We start from the raw sequence: 24048 nt of genomic DNA, 5'->3' as shown, positions 1-24048 counted from the left end.
TAGGACACTTAAAAATAGAACATAACTTTAAATGTACAATGAACACATTAGATTTTATTGACAAATTGTGTTGTGCAATTGACTTAACTTGGCCTCACCTGGGAAACCGCACACTTCCAGTTAGTACAAATTCGTTAAGTATTTTATTTGGAACGAAACTACCCTTCTTACATTTATACAGTACATGGTTAAGTGCGTAGTGCATAGTTTAAGTGCATAGTGTATATCATGCAAATAGGTGTGTTGCATGCAACTGGTTGGAGCTAATCGCTACAAAGCTATGGCCCTCCAGGACTAGGATTCCCCACTCCTGGTCTTCTTAAAAACCAATTCAAACTTATTTCTGCAATAATGTGTTAAAGACCTCACTTTCCCTGCATTATCTTAAGATTTTTGCTCATCAATGTTTGCTGATTTAAATGGTTGCATATGCTTTCTCAGTAAGCTAAATGTATCTGGATAATCTTTGCTTTGATCCCAACAGAGTAGTCCACTCAATGATGGACTGGACTGGTCAAAGAAGGACACAGCCTCCCGGATGCATCCTCCTGATTGTGAAATGTCTCATTCCCTTGAAATGTCCCTATTCATTAGACATTTCATATTATACAAATGTTAATGTCCAAGTGTTAAACATCATGTTTTTTGCTCATCTGCTAAGGGTTTAATACTTAGATTTATTGATAACATTTTTACATTTAAAATATCCACAAACCACTAATATTTTTTTTGTGTACTTAAATTATCCCAAATCTTTCCAACAATGTTTCAACAAAGAGAAATTTAAATATTTAACCAGTGCAAGCATACAACTCTTTTGTTATGTTGCACAGTCATCAATGATCACAACTATACTTTATTATTTTTAGAAGGTTCGGTTGCCAAATATAACTCTAAAAATATTTTTCAATATAATTCAAATGCAGTGAAACTACCATCATTTCACAATCCTTCAGAGCATCATCAAGCCAACTTTGTAATGTAACCTCAAGCAGCGAAAATTACACATTGTGTCTTTGTAACGGGGTGAGAGACACGACACAGACAGGAGGGGTGATAACAACAACCCCACTGGGGCATTTATTGCACAAATCCACAATAAATAAAATAAAAGGTTTCACCCAGGGTGCTCGTAACATAAAGTCCGCGCTCGTGCAGTTAGGTCGTTCACGCTCGTGTCTCCCTCGCTGTCCTCTCACTCTCTCGCGCTGGGGGTCAAACGAGGACAGCGGTGGGTGCGACTAACCAAGGACCCTTAGTGGTGTGAGCATGCTTCTTTTATGCCCGGCAGCTAATCAGCGTCAGCTGGACGCAATCAGCGTTAGCTGCCGGGCCGTTTCCAGGGCGACGCTGATCCTCGGTCGGCGCCTCGCCACATTTCCCCCCCCAAGCGTCGACCTGGTAACCGGGCAGCTCCTACAGGAACCTCGGGACGATAGTAGGGGTGGGAGGGAAAATATCGCCTTATAGTCCGACCCATACCGACTGGAAGACGGACTGGAAAGGCCGGCTGGAGGACGGAACTGGATCGCCGGCTGGCACACTCCTGGTACACTTTGCCGGCTGGCATCCGAACGGGACTCCCACCTGTGCAGCGCTCCATGACGGCTGGGCCGCATCTCCTGTCGGCTGAGTAGCTCGGTCGGGCGGCTGAGTAGCGGTCTCTGGCGGCTGGGTAGCTCTGTCGGGCAGCTGGGCGGCACTATCTGGTACCTGGACCGCGCTCTCGGTCGGCTCCACAGCATCTTCTGCTGGCTGGGATTGTCCCTCCGCTTGGCGCCATCGATACCTTTGTCACTCTCTCTTCGTCGTCCTCGGTTTCCTCCGGGTTGGACGCTGATGAGGAGAGCGTGTCCGTCCCTCGATGGACCCAGGAAACACGTACCACACGAACGCCTGCCGAGTCGGTCTCTCTTTGCCTGCATTCTCCACCAGTGTAACGGGGTGAGAGACACGACACAGACAGGAGGGGTGATAACAACAACCCCACTGGGGCATTTATTGCACAAATCCACAATAAATAAAATAAAAGGTTTCACCCAGGGTGCTCGTAACATAAAGTCCGCGCTCGTGCAGTTAGGTCGTTCACGCTCGTGTCTCCCTCGCTGTCCTCTCACTCTCTCGCGCTGGGGGTCAAACGAGGACAGCGGTGGGTGCGACTAACCAAGGACCCTTAGTGGTGTGAGCACGCTTCTTTTATGCCCGGCAGCTAATCAGCGTCAGCTGGACGCAATCAGCGTTAGCTGCCGGGCCGTTTCCAGGGCGACGCTGATCCTCGGTCGGCGCCTCGCCACAGTCTTTAAATATAATTGAAAATCTGCGTAAATCAGTAAAAAATATTGGTTATTATTCCACTTTCAATGTCTGTTTTCACTTCATAGGATACCTTGTTTTACATACACACCCATAAACATGTTTATCAAGTTAGTATCATTTCACTATGCTCTAGTTAACAGGAAGTTATTGTGTAGTCTGTTTTACAAGAAATGTTTGACTTCAGGTAAAAACACAACAGACTGCATTATCTTGTTTTGTTAGGATTGTGTAAGGGTAAGGTTATGTATCTTAACATACTTGAACAACTGTGCTTGGGTTTTCACCCAACACTCCCAACTCCCAGAATAATTAAGAATGTGATATTTATCATTCATTATCAGCAATGTCCAAATTATGGGTTAACTCACTGGTTTGCACTAGACAAACTTTTCCTTTTTGTATTTCGGAAGATGATTTTTACTAATCTTTAAACCAAATTCAAACTTTTCACTTTTACTTAGATCTCAGGTCATGTATGTACAGTAATCAAGCCATCAAGAATCTGGATTTCACCCCAGCCCATGATCAGTTTGAAGAATCCTGAATTTGGGGGCTCATTTGGGTGCAGTTCGGGCAGGCTCAGGTAAACCTGTTCGGATGCTATAGCGCACAGCTGGCCGTGGGACAAGTGGAAGCACGCCTTCCCCCCAGTGAGCCTCATTGCCTTGACCCTGTACAAGGTCAGGGAAGAGGAGCATCAAGTGCTACTAGTTGTGCCCTACTGGCCCAACCTGACTTGGCTCTTGGAGCTAATGCTTCTGACGACAACTCCCCCCTTGCCCATTCCCGTGTGAAGGACCTGCTTTCTCAGGGGAAGGGCACTTTGTGGCATCCCAGGCCAGACCTCTGGAACATTCATGTCTGGACCATGGACTGGATGAGGAGATCGTAAGTGGCCTACCCCCTGCGTTGGTTGAGACCATCACTCTAACGATGAAGACCATTCTCTTGATAACGCTTGCTTCCATCAAGAGGGTAGGGGACCTACAAGCATTCTCTGTGTCCCCAGATTGCCTAGAATTCGGGCCCAGTGATTTTCATATTATCCTGAGACCCCGGCCTGGCTACGTGCCCAAGGTTACCATCACTCCGTTTCAGGACCTGGTGCTGAACTTGCAGTCGCTCCTCACCAGGGAGGTAGACCAATCCGTGTTGTGTGCAGTACGCACACTGTGCCTCTACTTGGACTGCATACTGAGCTTCAGGAGCTATGATCAGCTCTTTTTCTGTTTTGGAGGTCAGCAGAAGGGGATGGCTGTCTCCAAACAGAGAGTAGCGCACTGGATTGTGGACACCGTCTCGACAGTGTATCGATCTTAAAATCGCCCTTGCCCACTATAAGTGAGAACTCACACCACCCCGGGTATAGCCTCTTCATGGGGAATGGCTCAGGGCGCCTCTCTTGCAGACATCTGCAGAGCTGCTGGTTGGGCTATGCCCAACACCTTCGTGAGGTTAAACAACCTCCGCGTAGAACCGGTATCAGCCCACGTCTTGCATGGCAACATGTAGGACCGGCAGCGGGTAGGGCGTATGCCTGAAAAAAAAACCTCCCTTTCCATCCATAGGTGGGTCAGTGTGCTATTTAGCCTCCCTTTTTCCCCCACAAGGTGAAGAACAGGCATCCTATCCATCACAAAGCAAGCGCACCCTGCAGGCGAGCTGGACAGAGCAGCCCTACCCCTTAAGCCGGGTTCCTTCTAAGTTATCATATATATCTCTAACCGGACCTAGTGCTACCGAATGTTTTAACTCCCCCAGTCGGGCGGTTCCGTCGGATGTATCCTCATGATTTGTTCCCACCTTGGCAACCTATGACCTTACCTAGATGGACCTCCACCTTGCGGAAAACTCTTTCAGTCCGCATATTTTTCCCATGAGCTCTCCCATGACAGTGAGACTCTCCCGATGTGGTCTCTGTAGTGCGTTTCCGATTCGAGGAAGTGGCAATTACACAGTGGCCTACGGCACCATGAGGACCGAAGGCAGAGGCTTCCCACCTTTCAAAATGCTCTGGGTCCCCCTACCTAAAGTGTTGTCCTTTTTACAAGAGAAACTTGAGACAAACCTCACCCCTTCCAGATAGAAAAATGTATGTAGCCGCTATTGCCGCTCATCATGACGCAGTTGCTGGAAAGTCTCTGGGACAGCACGACCTGATCATCAGTTTCCTAAGGGGCGTGAGAAGGCGGAATCCGCCTCGTCCATGATGCATTCCCTCTTGGGACCTTGACGTGGTACTGGCGGCCCCATCGAGCCCCTCGGAGAGCCGCTCTTCTTCACCGAACAATGAAGACTGTTCTCCTGATAGCCCTCACTTCCATCAAGAGGGAAGGGGACCTACAAGCATTCCCCCAGTCGAGCGGTTCCGTCTGATGTATCCTCATGGTTGGTTCCCACCTTGGTAACCCATGACCTTCCCTAGGTGGATTCAGCAAGGTGATTCTTTACCTGAGTTGCAGCAATGCAACAACAGTTTATGATGAATGAGGAGGACAGGAAAGAGGCCCTAAACAGTCTGATAAAAGGACTAGAAGCTTCCAGAGAGCCCTTTACAATTAATTTTAGTTTCTGGCACGACATGGAGTTGTTTTTGCAAGAATATCATAGCAAAATGGGCCTAAGAGTATATTGTTAATTTGTTTAATTGTAATTTCATTACACTATGTTTGATTGTTTTGTTTAAAATAATGCTGCTGTGTTTTATTTATATTTTTATTAAAATATCTGTTTTCATGTAGATCAAAGCAGAACACCATAAAACAATAAAACCAATACATTCATACAAAATAAGTTTGAAACATTATTTCTAACACCATCAACAAGATTACATAAACTAATATAATGAAACACATAAATTACAATAATTCTACACAAGATTGATGTTTTAAATGACTTTTTGTACTATACCTTAACGTATTATTATAATTTACACATGTTAGACCTGAAATGACGTTTTTCCCTTGTTACAATAGGAGATCACACTCCAAGACTCTATGTGTCACGCCTTCGTGTAAGACGCTCCTCCTTTCTCTGGCTGCTGTTCAGAATCTTTTGCTGCGGTTCCGCAGCTGGACATTATTGGACCAGCCGGATTGATTATCTGCTCACACTCCTTCCGGATTAAGTTGATTAAAACATCATTAAAGCAATAGTATGACTAATGTGAAAAATGTTTTGTTATGAACACAATACTAAAACTAAAAGTCAGGTGTCAATTATAGCACAATAAACATGATTTATTGAGTTTGGTTCTGGAAGTGACATTTGTATGTGTAAAAAGACAAATCTCAGGTTTTAACCGTCTGATCAAACATAAACAAGTGCAATTTTCTTTCGCACTTGTGCACAGTTGTATGTTTATAATTTAAATAAAATAAAAAGTAAAATAAAAAGTAAGAAAATTACGAAGAGTATTGACGTGAAAGTGATGATTTTGACATGCACATTTTTAAAATTGCACTTTTTTTTGTGCATTACAGATTTAGAGTCTTCATTTAACATAATCTGTAGGGTGATTGCATTTGTTTCAGAGTTATCAGTGTGTTCTAGCAGACTCTTTTCTTCCAGATCAAAACTATGTTGTGGCTCTACACAATATATGGTAATCTTACAGTTTGTCTCATCTATTTCATGATCTCTACATTCATCTTTGATGCTGTGAGTGTTCATATCCTTTTTGTCATGACTTTTACATCCATCTCTGATGTCAGTGTTCATATCAACTTTCTCAGGATTTTTTAATTCATGTATGTCAGTGTTCATCTCAACATCCTCAGGATCATCCGATTCATCTTTGATGCCGTCTATGTACATGTCATCTTTTTCAGGAAACTCACATTGTCCTTTGATGCTGTTAGTGTTCATCTTATTTTTCTCAGGATTCTCACATTCATCTTTAATGCTGTCAGAGTTTATTCCATCTTTCTCAGGAATTTTACATGTATCTTTTATGCAGTCAGTGTTGATTTCATGTTTCTCAGAAGCTTTACATTCCTCTCTGATGTAATTGTTCATTTCATCTTTCTCTGGATCCTCACATTCATCTTTAATGCTGTAAGTGTTCTTCAGATTTTTCTCAGAATTCTCATAATTTTCTTTGATGTTTTCAGTGTTCGACACCTCTTTCTCACAATTCGCACTTTCTCTATTTGTTCTATTTTTCATGATGTTTTGGTTATCTAGTACTGTCTGGGAATGGCCTGTAGTCATTATGGCTGCTGAAAGAATAAACTGGGTGTCATACTTGGACAAATAATTTAAAGGATTAATTAACATTGTTTTGACAATGGTACAAGGTCCACTTTGATCGTTTGTGTAATCAAACGTGTTTTAATTAATAGCCAACTTAATTTTGTAAATATTCATGTCAGGTTGAATTCAGACCATCACATTAGTGTGAAAATACATAGTTTGCAAAAGAGTGCGATATGAAACATGAAATAATTAAAATACTAGGATATAAACTCACATTTTTTGTACAAAAGTATGCATGCTTCTCTGGATAAGTGATTGTCCAGATCATACTGAAAATCAGAGAGCAAACAGTAAATTAAACCACACACTAAACAACATCTTGTCTGTCCTTAAAAACACACAGTTACCTCAAAACCATGTTATCAATCCTCAAAAATCAAACAATACTTCCGATGATACAAACAGACAATCAATATAAAAACACTACAGAGCATTCTAACACCCACATCAAAAATGGAAAACATAGCATAAAGGGCATCTAGTCACAGAAAACAAATGGTGAAAACATTTCACAAATTAATTTAACAGATATATAATTAAATTATAAAGTTAAGTGGACATTTTGTAAATTCTGCAAAAAACTGCATACTTTATTGAAAAAATACAGTAGTCCAAACTGAGTGTTTACCTTTTTAATCTCTTCTACAAAGCTGTCATCAAATCTATACCACTGGTGGTCCTCAAATGATTTGATGACAGCATAATAGTGTCCACCATTGAGAGACCCAACATGGTTGGCCATAGCATACAAATCATAGCAGTATTTGTTAGTTTTATCAGCCTTTTCCTGAAGATGAAGAAAATAAAATGTTTTATTTACTATACAACTCTTTTACTACTGAAACATCCAAAAATGAAAGTTGTTTTCAATGATCTGGACAGTCCATTTGATGAAACAATTTTCAATTCTTTGATCTAGTCATACCGGATCTCAATTTAACAGGTCACTAAAGGGGAAGTATAAGTCTTACTGTACAATTCATAATGACAGGATGAACCATTATTTTTAATCAGTGTATGCTGTTTATTTGTTACTGCTAATGGTTAAGTGGGCCCACGTGATTATTCTGGTTTTACATTAAGACAGCAATAAATATTTATGTAAAATATGCACAGATACTTCATTCCTATTTCAAGCAACAAGGAAAGCATATATGGTAAATCTCTCTTTAAACACATTTATAACTTTTAGGTTTTATTTTATGTTTGATAACATGCACTAAAAAAGAGCAAAACATGATACGGTGAAAAAAAACATGTCTCTTGAATAATGTTAATATGTGAAGTTGAGTTTTTCCTGCAAACCCAAACATTTTTATTGAACATTTTTAAGGACAAATTGATTTTACCTCAACTGATAATCGGGCAGGAATTTGCACTAAGGAATCATTCTTCACACAGCACATCGTGTCATAATCCAGTTCAAACCTCTCCAGGTGCAAAACCAGAACTAAAGGAACTTTCTGCAAACTGGAGGTCTGAAAGACACAATCAAAATGACTTACAATAGGCAATCAAGTAATTAACATAGAAATGCAGTTTAAACTCTAACAGCTCACTGTTCAAGTAAATTGTTTATATATAATTTAGAAAACTCACCATTTCTGTATCCATAAACATCTGACAGTCATTACAAAAGATTTGTTGGTCTTCCCCACACATTTTGATCGGTGCAAAATATGAATCAAAACAACTTTGCTGAAATTCAAAATAAATGTTATTTAAACAATGTGTCCTAGTTAACCTGCTGGGTTAACAAGCTTAACATATATTTGTGGAGTAATTTAAACAACATTGAGATACCTACAGATTTATCAAAGCATATTAATACTTGCGTTAACGCTTGTATGTTATCACCGTAAAGCTGTTTTAAGAATCATTCAATAACCAAACTATTCTGTGTAAAGAAAAATAACTCACCTGAAACATGTTAACAAGTAAGTTCTTACCAGGTTAATATGAACATTTGACTCCAAGGAAATTGATATAGTGAAAAATGTTTTAAACTGTCTCAAAGGTTCGTGATGCTTTGCTGTTTTTTTACAAGTAGTTGTGTCCACCTTTATTCCCTGAAATAGCTATAAAGTCGACATAAAATTAGCAAATCATTTCTTTTCATATGCATCTTTTACCCAAAATATGTCAATTATTTATTTCACTATTTCATATATCTGCATTTGTCTCAATAAGCTAGATGTGGAACATTAGCACTGTAATATCAAACATTTACATACAATATAACACTTTGTCAAACAGCTAACAATATTAGTTTACCAAGCCATGTTTGTAAAATAGGGACTAAACAGACATACTTATACACCACATTGAGAGCTTTGGCCGATCGGTGAGACAGGCCTATGATGTTGCCATATTTGAAATGGTAAGACTACCTTATAAACATATACAGATCAAAAGAATGTGAAGCTGTGTTTATTTTGGATGAAAGCAGAATAGGCCTAATGCTTACATTAATCAAACTAGCAGTTCATAGTCGACATGGAGTAAAAATGTCTTAGCCAGGACTATAGGCCTTTGTTAAATGGGAAATGTAGTATTTTTTGACTTACAATGTCTTAAAAAAAAACTAAACACCGAAAATGAACCGCAGGCGGTAAGTGAAACTGAGTCATATGTCTGTGTTTTGTTGGCACAGGGTGCGCACATGCTTTAGTTCCAGCTCCCACCCCCCTGCACACATCAAATGTTTTCCGGAAATAGTTGTACAAAATGTGTCTTACTTTTATAAATGTGATAAAACAAAAAAAATCTATGGATATTTGAAGGGAGCGATACTATTCTGTAAGTACTCTAGATTAATATGAGATATACAAAAACTGTGGGTTTCGGACACTTTAATAAAAAAATCACGTGTTGTTTATGGGGCATTCCTTCCATTCCCAATATGGCTGTACTGCTGATGCGCAATTCAGCACTCACTGTGGTGTCTATCTGTGTGTGGTACTGAACACACCTTAGCCATCTCAGGATCAACCTTGTTAAGTATCTTCTGTAGGAATTTTGCAGCATCTTCCTGCTTATGAACTGATGAAGTAACATGAACCAGGAATTAGTCAAAAAGTGTGAAAACAACTAAAGAGATAAACTTAAATTTAATTAAAAATATTTAAATCATGGTTTTGTTTTGTTTTCAATGTTTAAGTGGATTTTTCTAATTCAAACTTTAAGATATATTTTATTTTAGAAAACATATCCAAAACCAACCATTTATTTTAAGTTCACCAGTGATTCCATGAGTTGTGGCAATGTTTCTCTCTCCAGACTTTAATTGCTCAAATAACTGTGCAAGATGAATACTAATGGTGGAATGGTGCCTGTAAAACACGCTAGTTATACTTGAATTTATTCTAGCAGCTAATTACCAATTGAATTTTTTTTAGAATTTAAAAAGTCCCACCTCTCTGCAGCCTTTCTGAAATCCTCTGTCATGAAGAGTATTTGCAGAACTGTGTTCAAATAACACGTGGCTCCCTGGTTTTCTAATCCAATGTATCCTTGATAAACCCAGAGATGCATTCAAATTATGTTATGATAGTGTAATTTGACAATTCAATAAGAATATAAAAGAAAGTAAAGAGTTACTCTTAGGTGGCGAAGTTTCATTGACAGTTTCAATAAGAAAGTCTTGCTTATTTTGCTCATCACAAAAGTTGTCTTCTGCAACCTGGATATCTTCTTTATACCTGGTTCCATATTCGATCTTTTCTATACAAGATGTGACAAAATGTTGGAACTGACAAATTACATATAATTTATACTGAAGCATAGGAATTCTGCACATAGGACGTTTACCACATCAAGCCAGTTTTCAGAGTTTAATCATTAAAACACTCTTGCATGTGGAACTAAATAGGGAAGAAATCCTTATTATGAACAGTTTAATGTGTTGCTAGTTTAAAATAGTCACTCATACACCATGACTTCGACTATAAAATATAGCAAGTAATACCTGTTTTATTCGTTTTTTCTTTGTGGAACTCTTCATTATGTTTTCCAGACATCCCCACTATGGGCCGTCCAAACATCCTCATTGACAGATGTCTAGACATACTCGTTGATTGCCATCCAGATATCCTCATTAATAGCTTTACAGACATCTTCATTGATGGGTGTCCAGATATCTTTAATAATTGGTGCCTAGACATCTTTGCGGATAGGTAGGCACATATCTTCATTGAAAGGCATCCAGACATCTTCACTGATGAACGTCCAGGCTTCCTCATTAGTGGTCGTCCAGACTTCTTCATTAATGGGAGTCCAGATATCTTTGTCGTTGGCCATCTAGACGTCTTTATTAATGGGTGTCCAGATATCTTTTTCGTTGGCCATCTAGACGTCTTTATTAATGGGTGTCCAGATGTCTTCATTGATTGACGACTAGATGTCTTCATTGATGGGCGTCCAGACGGCCTTACTGATGGGCATCTCAACATCCTTATTGATGGGCATCCAGACGTTTTCATTGATGGGCATCCATGTGTCTTCATTGAATGACGTCTAGATGTTGTCATTGAATGACGTCTAGATGTTGTCATTGATGGGCGTCCAGACGTCCTTACTGATGGTCGTCTAGAAATCCTCACTAATGGTTGTCCAGAAATTATAAGTGATGGATGTCCAAACATCCTTATTGATAGGTGTCCAGATAACATTACTGATAAGCGTCCCGACATCATCATTGATGGGCGGCCAGAAATCCTCATTATTGGTTGTTTAAAAATCATCAGCAACGGGTGTCGAAACGTCCTCACTGATAATTGTTCAGACATCATTACTGATAAGCGTCCAGACATCTTAAGCGATGGGTCATCAGATATCATCAGCAACAAAAATTTAGAAATTTTCACTGAAACGCATCCAGACATCAGAAGCGATGGGGCTCCACACATCCTCATTGAAGGACGTTCATACAGCATCACTTTATCTGTGTGCTTACATAATACTAGTTGGGCCAGTATGCTACGAGCCAAACAGTATAACATTTTTCAGATTTGCACGTTGTAATAGGTTCTACCAGGGCATTATTCTCTGCAAATTAGAAAAGGTTTACATGTAAACTTTTACAATATAAAGAAATTTGAAAAAAACATCTTTAATAGCTTGGTTTTAAAAACAGTTATTTTTTATTTTGTAATGTGTAATTCACATACGTGGTAGTAGGTGTCATGACTCTGCCTCTTTTGGACATGTTTTTCTTTGTCTTGTGGCAGGATCATGACAGACCCGCGTGTTTAGGGAGACGTGGCATTGTTTGTTTTGTCATGCCATGTGCTCTCTCTTCCGTCTCGTCTTGACCCCGCCCCCTTGTTTCCTCGTTTAGCTTCCCCTCAGAGTTTGATTGCCCTCACCTGTACAGTGTTATCTCCCTGGTAGTTTTCTGTTGGTGTTAATTCCTGTCACCTTCCCCGTGTAATCTCCTTAGTTTCCCTGATAGTGGTTTATTCCCTTCACCTGCCCAGTCTTATTGCCCCTCATTAGTCTCCCTATTTAAGGCCCTCTTATTCCCTGTCTCGTGCGTTGCGTTTCTCAAGTATTGTGTTGTAGTCTAGTTAGTCCAAGTCATCTAGTTACGTTGCTCCTGCCATGTCTCGTCTGCATTATTCTCAGTGTTTTATTTTGGACTTTGTTTTTTTCCCTTGTGGCACGTTTTCTGTTTATACCCTGTTTTGTGTTGCTGTTTGCCCCATTGTGGGCTTATTATTTAATAAAAAAGTATTTTTGGCAAACTTGGCTGTCTTTGCTTGGGTTCATATTGGGTCCGAGGCTCACAACAAGTTCGTGCCAAGATTTTTACTTTAATGCTTTATACGTTTCTGTTGAAAGGAATAGTTCACCAGAAAATAAAAAAATATCGTATAATTTACTTAACCTCTAATTTTAGTTTTACCACTGAGATTCAACATTATCTCTGAATAGATATTTAAACTTACCTTGCTTGCATGTCTGTTGTTATTTTTATGCAGTGTAACGATCACTAAATAAGTACAAAATATTCATTGCATTCTCTCAAAACATAATGTGTAATTTCAGAAGACAATAACGAGCATATACAGTAGGTAATTTTTATGATGAATATATGATTTTTGGAACTTCCAAAGACATTCAAATTCACATGCCATTACAAACCAAGGAAGAGATAGGACATTATTTAATATAACTGTGATTGTGTTTCACACACAAGTTACATAGAGCAAGGATGGTATCGGGGTTCATATATATATATATTTATATTTATATATATATTTTATATGTATTAACCATGTAAATTAATTAAACAATTTACCTATATGACATTATACTAATAATCGAACACTAAAGTGTTCAGAAGAATACATCCCTGTAATTGCATAACGCTCCAATTTGGGGAAATAGCATTTTATGTGCTTACAATGTTTAATGAATGCAGTTAATCTATTAAACAACAACACCATTTGAGATAAAGGTATTAAATCAACATAATATTATTCCCTATAATGCACGAGGCTTGTTGTTTCTAAACATTTGTAGGTTTTAAATGCGGTACAGAAACCATACTTTTTAAATGTTTAATATACTGTGCCGTTTTAAATTAAGGTATCAAACAGCTGTAAAATATTCATAATATTATTCCATACAACAAAGGATTGTTTTTAAATGGAATTATATAATTGTAGACATTAAAAGTTGTAAAATTACATATATGTATATATATATATATAAACAGTAGCATACATTGAGACTGATGGAACCGAATATCACATGAATGTCAAACGTCAAAGGCTAACGCTGCATGGTTTCAAACAGAGTAGGCTATGCCCTACAATACGAACAGTTGGTATTGGTATTAATAGTTGGTGTTAACGCAACGTTTAATTGTTCGGTTGAACTAAACATGTAGGCTACAGCATAATTTTAATAAAAAGTCAAATTATAAGAACAAACCTTGACAACGATGATCAAGTGGATACATCATAACCAAATGCCCGTAGACTTCTTTATGTGGAAAGCTTACAATTAGAAACGTTTAAATGGGCTAATCTCCACGGTTAGGCTTTCAATTGTCACAATATTCTCATGTACCGAAAGTGATAGTGCGAAGACTGTGGGCGGGACATCTGAGGCAAGCAAAGGAACAGATCATGCTTTAACTGATCCGGGGAAAACAGCACCCCAAAATTAACGGTTCACCAGACGATTGTTCAAAATCAACCTAGTTTACTATGTCAGAAGATGTAAAGAAGTTCAGTCCATTCGACAAAGGCATCAAATTGGTGTCAAAACCAAGCGATCTCGGTAAGTTTAAATAGGCTATATTCGTTAAGATTTTTTTTTTCTGCGCATTCAGACGATTGTTATTGAGTTTATCATAGTATAAAATATTGGTATGCAGGTAGGAGAATGTAGCCAATTTTCTTTCACTTGGTGATGTTTTAGGAAAAACGAGTCTTCAATACTTGTTAAATGAAAGTGAAAGTGGAATGTACAACTGAAAAATAACAACATGTTTTTAATCATAGCCAGAGACATTAGTGAAAATAAAAACGTTTTTTTTTTCATCCTACAGTAGACTGCTGGCTATTGCGTAAGTTAAGATTAAGATTTTAAAAGAACAATGGTCTTAGAAAGCATTTTTAACCTTTTCAGATGAATTTGATGATGACCCCAGTGTTTTAAGAGCTCAGCTGTCCTGTGGTCATGTCATTGATCCAGAGACACTGACCGATTGTTGTAGAGCTCAACTGGAAGATGTGAGTATGTGTGTGTGGGCATGTATAATAATTCTACTACTTATACTAATTTTAATAGGCTACCTCAGAATATTTTTTTTATTAGTTAATAATGTATGAATGCCAGAATATAGATATGAAGATTTACCAGCAGCTCTTGTATTTAATTTCAGAGACAGACTGAATTCAGATGTCCCCTGTGCAGGAAAGAATGGCCATATAACGAAGTGCGCAAATTGGCAAAACTTACAATTGATGAGCAGTCTAGTTTTGAGGAGAGGCTTGGGACAAACACTGTTAAGAAGTTATTGGATTTAAGGGATGTAAGTACATTTCTATATTTTTATTAAATCTTGTGATAAACATACTGATATAAAGAAGGGTTTCTATGATATTTAAAGACACATATGTAGGAGATGCTGCAGACATTTAACCAGAAAGAGATAAAAATTAAGAGAAAAGTCACAATCTAGACACTTTAATATTTAAGGATCTCTGATGTTCTTTTGTATCAGGATATATGTTAATTTATGGGGAAAAGGCATTTTGTCATAAAAGTTATTATAAAGTTACATAATCGAGGTCGGGATGTAATGGAAATAATAAGAAAATGTCTGGATGTAATAATATAAAAACTAAAAGACAGGCAGTGTAATTTACAAAAAATAGTTTTGTGAGGACTCTAAACATTGTGATGTGGGTAAATACAGTATGTTGTTGTGGAACACACTGGTCTTTATACTGGAGTGAATGTTTGAGATGGATCATGTGTCACAGTCAAGTGTAACACTGTGCATTTCTCTCTTATTTCTTCTCATTTTAGTGTCCTGGTTGCGGAACTTTAATAGAAAGATCGGATGTTTCCAATCTCTGCGTGGAGTGCTCAGTTTGCACTGTAAAAACTGGACGAATCTTTGAATTCTGCTGGCAGTGTGAGAGAGAGTGGAAGGGGCCTAGACCTTGTCTTGATCATTGCAGTAATGTGGGATGTAGACGCGCTGACCAGGAGCTGCTGAGGGGTTGTGATATGATCACTTTCACATCAGTTGTGTATAAGGGGTCCAGTGTTCATGTCCAGTGTCCAGCAATCCGTGCCTGTCCATTTTGTGGCGTGTTGATAGAACACAATAAGGGATGTAAAATAATGTCATGTCGTAATTGTAAGAAGCAGTTTTGCTTTGCTTGTTTAAAATCCGCCCACGACTGCTTAAAAACTTCTACTCATTTCATTTCATGCTCAGCTAGTGTCGCACCTAGACAAACTGATTAAGCAGATGATAAAGCAGAAGCGGCTTTAAAGGGTGAGGAGTTAAGAAGAGGAAGAGTTTATAAAGCTAATTGATTATATTTACTTTTTCTGTGTATTCAAGATTTTAAAGTGTAGGTACACAGCATTGTTATTACTGGTCTATCTAATTTCTAGTGATTCCTTCACGATTATGTCATTAATTTTCTAAGTTCCTCATAAAGATACTCATTATGTCATTTTGGACCACCACCAAATTACCCCTGAACTTTATTCAAATATTACCATGTTTTCAATCTGATTTTAATATCATTCAGTAATTACTGTCCATGCATGCATGTATACTTTATAATTATTTTAAATAAAATGCATTTACTTTAATCCTTTGGTTATTCAGACAATATTATATATACTGTTTTTATATATGTAGTCCTCACAGTAAAAGTGTGACTGTTGCAGATAATGGTAAAAAGTTGAAATTCTTCTTTAAGGAAAGGTGTTCTCAAATATGCTGTAACATTTAACATTCAAGAAACATAAACATTTGGGTGATGTCATCCACAATGAGAGCTGTCATATGTTGACATGGAAATTTGCTTTAAAAGGTGTGAATTGATATCTATGGGTGGCTTGCTCGGTTCGCTTAAGTGTGATGTCGCGAGCGCTGCCATGCTGCTATTGTCCAATATTGTGTTTTCAGTGGGAATATGTACTTTTATCAGCATGGAAGTCTTTCTTTCAACGAAGTTGACGCCCTTGCATATTTGCAAAGTGAAAGAGAAAGAAACTGATAGGCTACAATATATTTCCTTGTTATCGCTTTGCAGTAAGACAGTCTCTTCTTGTTGTCGTGCTCATAAAGCCTGGTGGAGTAGGTATGATACTTTTAAACTTTAATGTTTGATTACATCACACCTTGTTTTATAAGTAATATAGAACATTATATTTTCCTATTAACTCTCAATATATTAAATAATCTAACATATGTGACTATACATACATTAAATTGTGGTAAAGTTTTGTAGCCTTTTGAATGTTTTATATATAGAACAACCAGAATGTCTAGCTGTTATTTCATTTCAAAATTATTCCTTCTACAGTTTTCCCTTTATTTGTCTCTCTACATTCTCAGCATCAAATTGTAACATTCTTCCAAGTCACTTCACTTTGGATAAAAGGATCTGTTAAAAAAAAAAAATAGATGACCTATAGTCAAAAATTATTATGGACATCCCAATAAATTCTGCACGCTAATTTTTGTTGTTGTTCCGTTGTTGCTCTTTTTGTAGTTCTTCCTCTTTTTGTAATTCAATTCAATTCAAGTTTATTTATATAGCGCTTTTCACAATGTGTATTGTTTCAAAGCAGCTTTACAGGGGCAAACAGGAAAAACAGATAAGTTAGAACACAGCACAGTGCATGGTGTTTATACAACGAGTAAGATCATTCTAATAAATAATATCTAATTTATAAATAAATAAATGAATGAATGCAGTCTCCCGGTGAGCAGGCCACCACTGCCCTGCTGTGACGAGGAACCCAAAATCCAATGATTTTTGTAGTGTTTCCTCTTACAGTCCTTTGAAGATGTCATGTAGTCATATTGTGAGTCATGCAGCAGCACTTTGAGATACTACATATAGCATTTGATTAATGTCTTGTCTCTCTCATTGAATTGCCCATTCAAACATCAAAAATATCAAAAATATAATTTGTTTGATTATTATTATTATAGTGTGCAGGTAGAAATGTTTTTAATGATAAACTTGCAATATATTAGACATGTATATTTCTGTTTTGTAAATGTATATTATGTTTAAAATTCAATTCTCTCTGTATAATACTGTGTATTCAATCTGTGTATAAAACCTGTGACTATCTGTCATCATTATCTGTTTTTATTGCCATTTTGAGTTGTTGTTGATTCATCACTTTATACAAAATATTTTAAGGCTTAAATCAAAAGTTCCATTCTAAAGACCAAAATAATGGTGCTAACTTGATTTATTGAGAAGAGAGTTATTTAAAACGTAGGGAACAACTCTAGCATCAGCTTGGGGCCCTGTTCTTATAGAAATCACTGTCACGAATCTCAATGGTTGAACCCAATTGCAGTCAGGAGATGGCAGACACAGAACGAGATGATGGTGAAGGGTAAACAGATATTTATTTAAACAAGGAACACTAAAATTGTGGAATAATTGGAATCTCTGGAAAAATTGTCCGTAGGGCGTGATTGAATGAGTGAATGAGTGAATGAGTGAATGAGTGAATGAGTGAATGAGTGAATGAGTGAATGAGTGAATGAGTGAGTGTGTGTGCCCTGCGATGGGTTGGCACTCCATCCAGGGTGTATCCTGCCTTGATGCCCGATGACTCCTGAGATAGGCACAGGCTCCCCGTGACCCGAGGTAGTTCGGATAAGCGGTAGAAAATGGAATGGAATGGAAAGAACACTGACTAAACTAAGACTACAAAACAAACACTTGAATATCAACACACTAACTTAACTAGACTTACTTGACAGGAACAAGGGACAAGATCAAACATACAGGATGACATTAGCCAGAGCTAAGACGAGGCACAGTATACGGGGACCAACAGGTACGAGTACAACTTACAACGGCTTACAGGCAAGGCAAGACTTACAGCAAACGATGAACGCGCAGAGGACAAAGAAACATGAGGACTCTTATAGGGGGTAATTAACACAAACTAGGAAACAGGAGGGTAGGGAACAATGACGCAGACTAGAGAGAGGGTATGGCGGCAAATAAGTGCCAAAATCGTCTCTCTCCCACATGAAACAAAGGATTCTGTATGATTCCACCTCTAGACCAAGAAATACCTGACAAGGTGAGGTGGAATCATGACAATCACAGCCACTGGTAGGAGGCTATCTACTTAAGGACTTGACTTGTCCCCAGAACCATGGGAAACTACAGGTGTACTGCCATTAAGTTCACAGGACACAGCTCTGTCCGACGGAACTAACTTCAACTCTGTGCGATGCATGACTTAAATAGGGCCCTCGGTCTCCCGGGGTCTTATCTTATAAAATGTCCCCACCTCATCACAACAAGTCACCCCTTTATATGCTATACACTAAAGTACCAAGGGGGCAATATTCATACCAGCTCCAGACAATCACCTATATGGCACTCAGCTGCCACCTCCAACTGCCTACGACCACTTGCATAAATGGAAGTCAAATGCTCCTGATGCTGAGCAACCCAATCTACCGGGGTGCGATCCCCTTCCAGTGCATCCTCATAACCTAAAAGCTGATCCACAGGCAATTCAGGCTTGTGTCCAAACATTAACTCATAAGGAGAGTGTTGGGTTGACTGATGAATACCAGGGTATTATACGCGAAAAGGAGTTGAGGGCCACTTTCGCTTCTGCTCAGGCCATAGGGTACGAAGTAAGTCGTGCAACGTTCGATTAAATCTTTCGCATTGTACATTACCCTCTGGGTGGTATGGCATTGTCCTACTCTACTCAAAGCTTTGGCCCTCATCCGAATTAATCCTTTTTGGCACCTCATAGACATAAAACCACTTCTCAGTCAAAATTTTCGCCACTGTACTCGGCTTTTGATCAGGAGTAGGATATGCCTGGGTAAACTTAGAGAAGACATCTGTCGCCACTAGCACATTTCCAGTCCAATACATTGCGCTCTACCAATTCTTGGATATGGCTCTTAACCAAGTCATACTAAGAAGGGGGGAGACAATAATAACGCTGGATTACAGGTGCATCAACCGACAATGGAATAGTATATTGGAATAAATCAGTACAACCCAAGTCTCTGTCGTCATGACTAAACATATTGGCATATTTTTCCAATAATGCCAAAGGATATTTTAGGAGCCACCCATGACTGCTGTATCTTTGACAAGTATATTTTTGACTGTCAAATAACTTCTCTGTATTTGCGTAAAGATTACCTTAAGGTTGTAAATGATTAGCTAACCAAAACTAACAATTAGCAATAGTTTTCAGCATTAATTAATATATTTTAATATTTGTCAATACCAAATGCTAATTTACAGTGTTTTATCTATGTTAACTGATTATTTTAAGTCATGGAAGTATTGTGAAGGTTGGATAATGCAATAACTACTGTAAGGTGAACAAATTCAACCCTTTTATACAGTGTCACTGAAATGTCTCAATAAAAGGATGTTTAAAATCTCTCTCATATACTGTAAGTGATGTTTCTTCCCATTGGTATATTGTCAGCAGCACTAGCTGTATAACCAACCATGCAGGGTCGCTGCATCTTTGGATTGGTAGGTATATAAAGATATGTTGAAGATCAGTCAGTTGTAGGGCTGTGATGTTACTTATTTTCTCTGCATGTGTGTCAACACTCTCTACCTTTGTTTTTGTACTTTAACACTCTGTTTACACCAGACGCGATGTGGATAAAATTAAAACTCATATATGGGTTCTATTTTCTTCCATTCCATACAAATAACTAGACTAGACTAGACTAGACTAACAGAGACAGGTACTCACACACATGAAACGATTAACAATGAACCAACATAGGACAGAAAACACATGGGTATTAAGTAATGGGACAAGTCAGGAGGGGACAGCTATGGGGCATGAAATCATAATGAGCACTAACAAGGAAAGAAGAGGGCAGGAATAATGATGAGAAACAGTTAGGCCAAAATTGTCTCTCTCCACATAAATCATGGGGTAATATCATGATCCTGCCACTATACCAAGAGAAACATGACACTAATATCCAAAGTGTGCTTGGCCAGTTTTTCGCAGCATTGCTGTTATTTACATTTACGCATTTGGCAGATGCTTTTATCAAAAGCGACTTACATTGCATTTTCCTATACATTTATACATAAGTATGTGCAATCGCCTGGGATCTAACCAACAACCTTGCATTGTTAACGCAATGCTCTTATCACTGAGCTACAGGAAAGCTGTAATTTGCAACAAAGATCATAGCACTTGTCCCTGAAGCATATCTACATAATTCAATATTTAAATGAGTAAAAGTTTGAACATATAGGCCCAGTTCCATCTTACACCAGGACTATATAGGGCCTATTGGAAAAACTGCAACTGGTTCAAAACGCGGCAGCTCGAGTTCTTACACGTACAAAAAAGTATGAGCATATAACCCCGGTTCTGTCAAACTTGCACTGGTTACCTTTAAAGCATCGCATTAACTTTAAGATCTTGCTTACTACCTATAAAGCCCTACATGGTCTAGCGCCACAGTATTTGAATGAACTTCTATTGTATTACAGACCTCCACGTACATTACGCTCTCAGGCGTCCTGTCAGTTGGTAATACCTAGAATTTCAAAATCAAGTGCAGGTGGCAGATCCTTTTCTTATCTAGTGCCTAAACTTTGGAATATTCTTCCCTGCACGGTCCGGAAAGCAGACACACACTGTCAGTTTAAATCTAGACTAAAGACTCATCTTTTTAATCTTGCATACACTACACCTCCATAATATTAATCCTCAGAGGATTTAGGCTGCATTAATTAGATCAACCGGAACCAGGAACACATCCAACAACAAATGATGTACTTGTTGAATCAAAGAGTGCTGAACAGTACTCTACTCTCAGCCAGTCTTGTCTCTTTGTTCCAAGGTTACCGCAGGATGCAGTTCATGCCCAGACCTGATGGCAGAGCTGTGAATGGGAAGCGGTGACCTGACAAGAGCTAAGAGAATAGAGCTGGATGAAGGACGCGACAACTTTGTTTTTCCTACAACATTTCAAATGCTATTAGATTGTTAATGATAATCTTAAATCCTTAATTTTTATATTTTTATTAAGCCTTGTTGTGCAAGCACTGTTGAGCTTGTGCAGAGGCAGCAGCTTTTGCCAGAGGGGAACTGGAATCCCCTGGTTGGGCCTGGGTTCCCCTGAGGTTTTTTTTCTCGATGGGAAGTCATCTGCCTGGCCGGGGGGGCTGCTTTAGAATTCATACTTGTATTCAATGTGTCTCATGTACAGCTGCTTTGTAACAATGAAAATTGTAAAAAGCACTATATAAATAAAGTTGAGTTGAGTTGAGTTGAGTTGAGTATATGTGTGGCCTTAGTTGAATTAAGATATTTATGTCACTTTTATAAAAATACCTTATAAGAATATATTACTGGTTTTCTGGTTTGACAAAACACTAGCACTCATGTATTTTAAGATATTTCTGAGCAAGTTATACTGAGTTAAGACAAGTCACACGTTAATTTTAGCAAGGGACTATCCTTAATTTCTTTCACATTACTTATTTTGACATTTCATTAGTCATTACAGGCCATAGTTGGGTTACAATAATTATGTTAAATTACTTCATGAATATACATTTGGCTATGCATTGTGCTTTTCTTGTTATATCACAACAGAAAGGCATTTAATGTAATATAGATTGTGACACATTTGATATTTAAATAAGTAAATTTAATGAAAATGACGTTGCGGTAATTTCCCCCGGCCAGCTTTTTCAACGCCATTCGGGTGTGCGTGCAAGCAGGTGGGTTTGAGACAGGCCTGGACTGTCCATCGGGAGAACCGGGGCGATTCCTATAGGCCTGTCGATTGAATTGGCCTCCTGCCACCAAGCTGTAGTTTTGTTTACAGACAAGTGTAGATAGCATGTTATTGTAGCGCAAACGTACGTCGCTCGAATGCAGATTTACTTTGCTCTGGCTCAAGACTTGACGAGTGCTGCTTATGCTCAGGGTATCAAAGGGCACGTGTCCAATTTTGTGCAAGAGCAAAATAAATCCGCATGCGTGCGGAGAGGTTCGTGCTCACACATCAATATTGCCGTACTTTCACCCTCAAATAACGTGCTCTTGACATTTCTATATAAAAGGCACACGATAAAAGACTGACATTGAAGGAGTTTTTTAATAAGTTTTATTACGTTTAAATCTTGATTCTTTATTACAGTTTTGATGAACATAATATGTGTGTGTGTGTGTGTGTGTGTAGCCTTGTGTACAAAGATTGGGGGAAGCAGATAATGCAGATTGGTGCCTCTAGGAATGTGAGTGCAGACAATAAATTAAAGGGTCAAAGACCAAAGGTGGAACAAAGAAGTGCATGCACACACATATCATTATCTGAGTACTTAGCTATGCAGAATTTGGGTGTTGTGGGGTGTCATATGATGTTTGCAGACAGAGAAGAGAGCTGATTGAATCAAGAGAGGGAGGCACCGCCTGAAGAAAGAAGATACACCCTCTCACATACACACTATAAATATGTTGTTAGAATGACACACTGGGTTGGTTCTTTTTCGAGACAACCCAGCGCGCTGTTTCTGATTAATAAACTTCAACATTTGTTAGAGTTATTTGAGCTGCCTTTCTCTTCAATTTTTGACCACGCAGGACAGAAAAGTCCATCAACATAAAGTTAGATTGACGTTGGGCATTTAATATTTGTGAATTTATGGACAGTCAACAAAGTGACATAACGTTTCTAACGTCATTAGCATTTAAAGGGAAAACAGTCATTGAAGGAGAGATTATTGAAAGCACGCTGCAATTTTTTCTCTTCACACATACAATTTAAGCATATACTGTGTATTAGTTGTTTTATTATAAAACATAAAGATTGAAGGAATCTTCACTTCCCTTTCTGTCGGTCTCTCGACGTCGTGTCGAGAACGACAGATGGGGTTCGCCCTTGAGAACCAATCAACTCTGACTACTATAGAAAAGGCCAATGAAATTTGGCGAATGAAATTTGGATGCCAGGCTCCGCCCCCGGATGTCCGGTATAAAACGAAGCCGGCATGCAGGATTTCTTCTTACCTCTTGTTCTGAAGAGCATGAGAGCCTCTCACGACTGCAGCAGAAAACGATACGTGTTTGTGGCATAAGGGACACAACGTCTCGTTCCCTCCATTAGGGAACTGAGGTCACATACGTAACCAAGACGTTTAAGAATGACCTGTATAAATCATTTAATTGTGCTTTTGCGGTTTGGTCACATACAATTTGTTATCTTGAAACTTTCCCAAGCCAAACTGTATTTATTGTACTCATAAACAATGCACTGTCTAAATATGCTATTGATGACGTATTGTGGGATGGTTACGAAGCATTCTACATTCAATAAATAATAGATTTGTGGGTTATGGCATGGATGAGTGTGTGGTATCCCGGCCTGAATTTGTTTCCAAGGACGGCCCTGGTTTGAGAGAGAGATTTCTTCATAACGCCAGTTTGAAAATTATCTTAATGACAAAATGAGAAGTAAAGCAGAATAATGGGCTACAAGGATTAAACGCACTGCTGAATTTTGTTACATTTGTTTCAGGTAACAAGCGAACCATGAAGTGGTTTCACGACGTGGAGGACGCGCATAGTTGACACAAGCGCGCGCAGCAGATACACGAGCATACACGAGCATACACAAAGACACGCACGCACACAAAATCATAAAGAGAAAGAAGATGTCAACTGTTGATGAGTTTCACACCAGTGAGCAAACAGCACGGA

At 38.6% G+C, this 24048-nt stretch overlaps 2 protein-coding genes across 6 annotated transcripts; one reads left to right on the top strand and one right to left on the bottom strand.

Annotated features, from left to right (window-relative positions):
* Positions 1–5533: 5533 nt before the first annotated feature.
* LOC130425369 (uncharacterized) lies at positions 5534–13645 on the bottom strand. Of its 5 annotated transcripts, none has more exons than XM_056751658.1 (12): positions 13513–13645; positions 10541–11619; positions 10174–10296; positions 9989–10085; positions 9796–9905; positions 9545–9615; positions 8523–8651; positions 8173–8271; positions 7923–8051; positions 7202–7360; positions 6788–6842; positions 5534–6536 (listed from the first exon to the last, which is right to left on the bottom strand). In XM_056751658.1, the coding sequence occupies exons 2-12, from the start codon at positions 11571–11573 to the stop codon at positions 5677–5679; spliced, it is 2865 nt and encodes a 954-aa protein (XP_056607636.1). In that variant the 5' UTR covers positions 11574–11619; positions 13513–13645; the 3' UTR covers positions 5534–5676. The 5 variants fall into 5 exon arrangements, with proteins under 5 accessions (XP_056607636.1, XP_056607637.1, XP_056607638.1 ...); XM_056751659.1 differs by having other exon boundaries at positions 5534–6533; XM_056751660.1 differs by lacking the exon at positions 7202–7360.
* Positions 13646–13684: 39 nt separating this feature from the next.
* LOC130425370 (potential E3 ubiquitin-protein ligase ariadne-2-like) lies at positions 13685–15924 on the top strand. Its single transcript, XM_056751664.1, has 4 exons — positions 13685–13863; positions 14215–14318; positions 14471–14620; positions 15121–15924. Exons 1-4 carry the CDS (start codon positions 13791–13793, stop codon positions 15565–15567), a joined length of 774 nt encoding a protein of 257 aa, XP_056607642.1. The 5' UTR covers positions 13685–13790; the 3' UTR covers positions 15568–15924.
* The last annotated feature ends 8124 nt before the right edge of the window (positions 15925–24048 follow it).

Source organism: Triplophysa dalaica, chromosome 6 (assembly GCF_015846415.1).
Source record: "Triplophysa dalaica isolate WHDGS20190420 chromosome 6, ASM1584641v1, whole genome shotgun sequence".
Lineage (NCBI taxonomy): Eukaryota > Metazoa > Chordata > Actinopteri > Cypriniformes > Nemacheilidae > Triplophysa > Triplophysa dalaica.
Note: the sequence above shows the minus strand (reverse complement) of the source record. Positions and strands in the feature narration are given on the sequence as shown.

Excerpts from the sequence above, each read along its gene's own strand:
- LOC130425369 (XM_056751658.1), bottom strand. The coding sequence starts at position 11,573 with ATGTTATACTGTTTGGCTCGTAGCATACTGGCCCAACTAGTATTATGT. Across the intron at positions 9,616-9,795 it reads TGGTGAACTTAAAATAAATG|TTCATAAGCAGGAAGATGCT; the intron begins GTTGGTTTTGGA and ends TTACTTCATCAG. Across the intron at positions 7,361-7,922 it reads CTGCCCGATTATCAGTTGAG|GAAAAGGCTGATAAAACTAA; the intron begins GTAAAATCAATT and ends CTTCATCTTCAG.
- LOC130425370 (XM_056751664.1), top strand. The coding sequence starts at position 13,791 with ATGTCAGAAGATGTAAAGAAGTTCAGTCCATTCGACAAAGGCATCAAA. Across the intron at positions 14,319-14,470 it reads GTAGAGCTCAACTGGAAGAT|AGACAGACTGAATTCAGATG; the intron begins GTGAGTATGTGT and ends ATTTAATTTCAG. Across the intron at positions 14,621-15,120 it reads AGTTATTGGATTTAAGGGAT|TGTCCTGGTTGCGGAACTTT; the intron begins GTAAGTACATTT and ends TTCTCATTTTAG.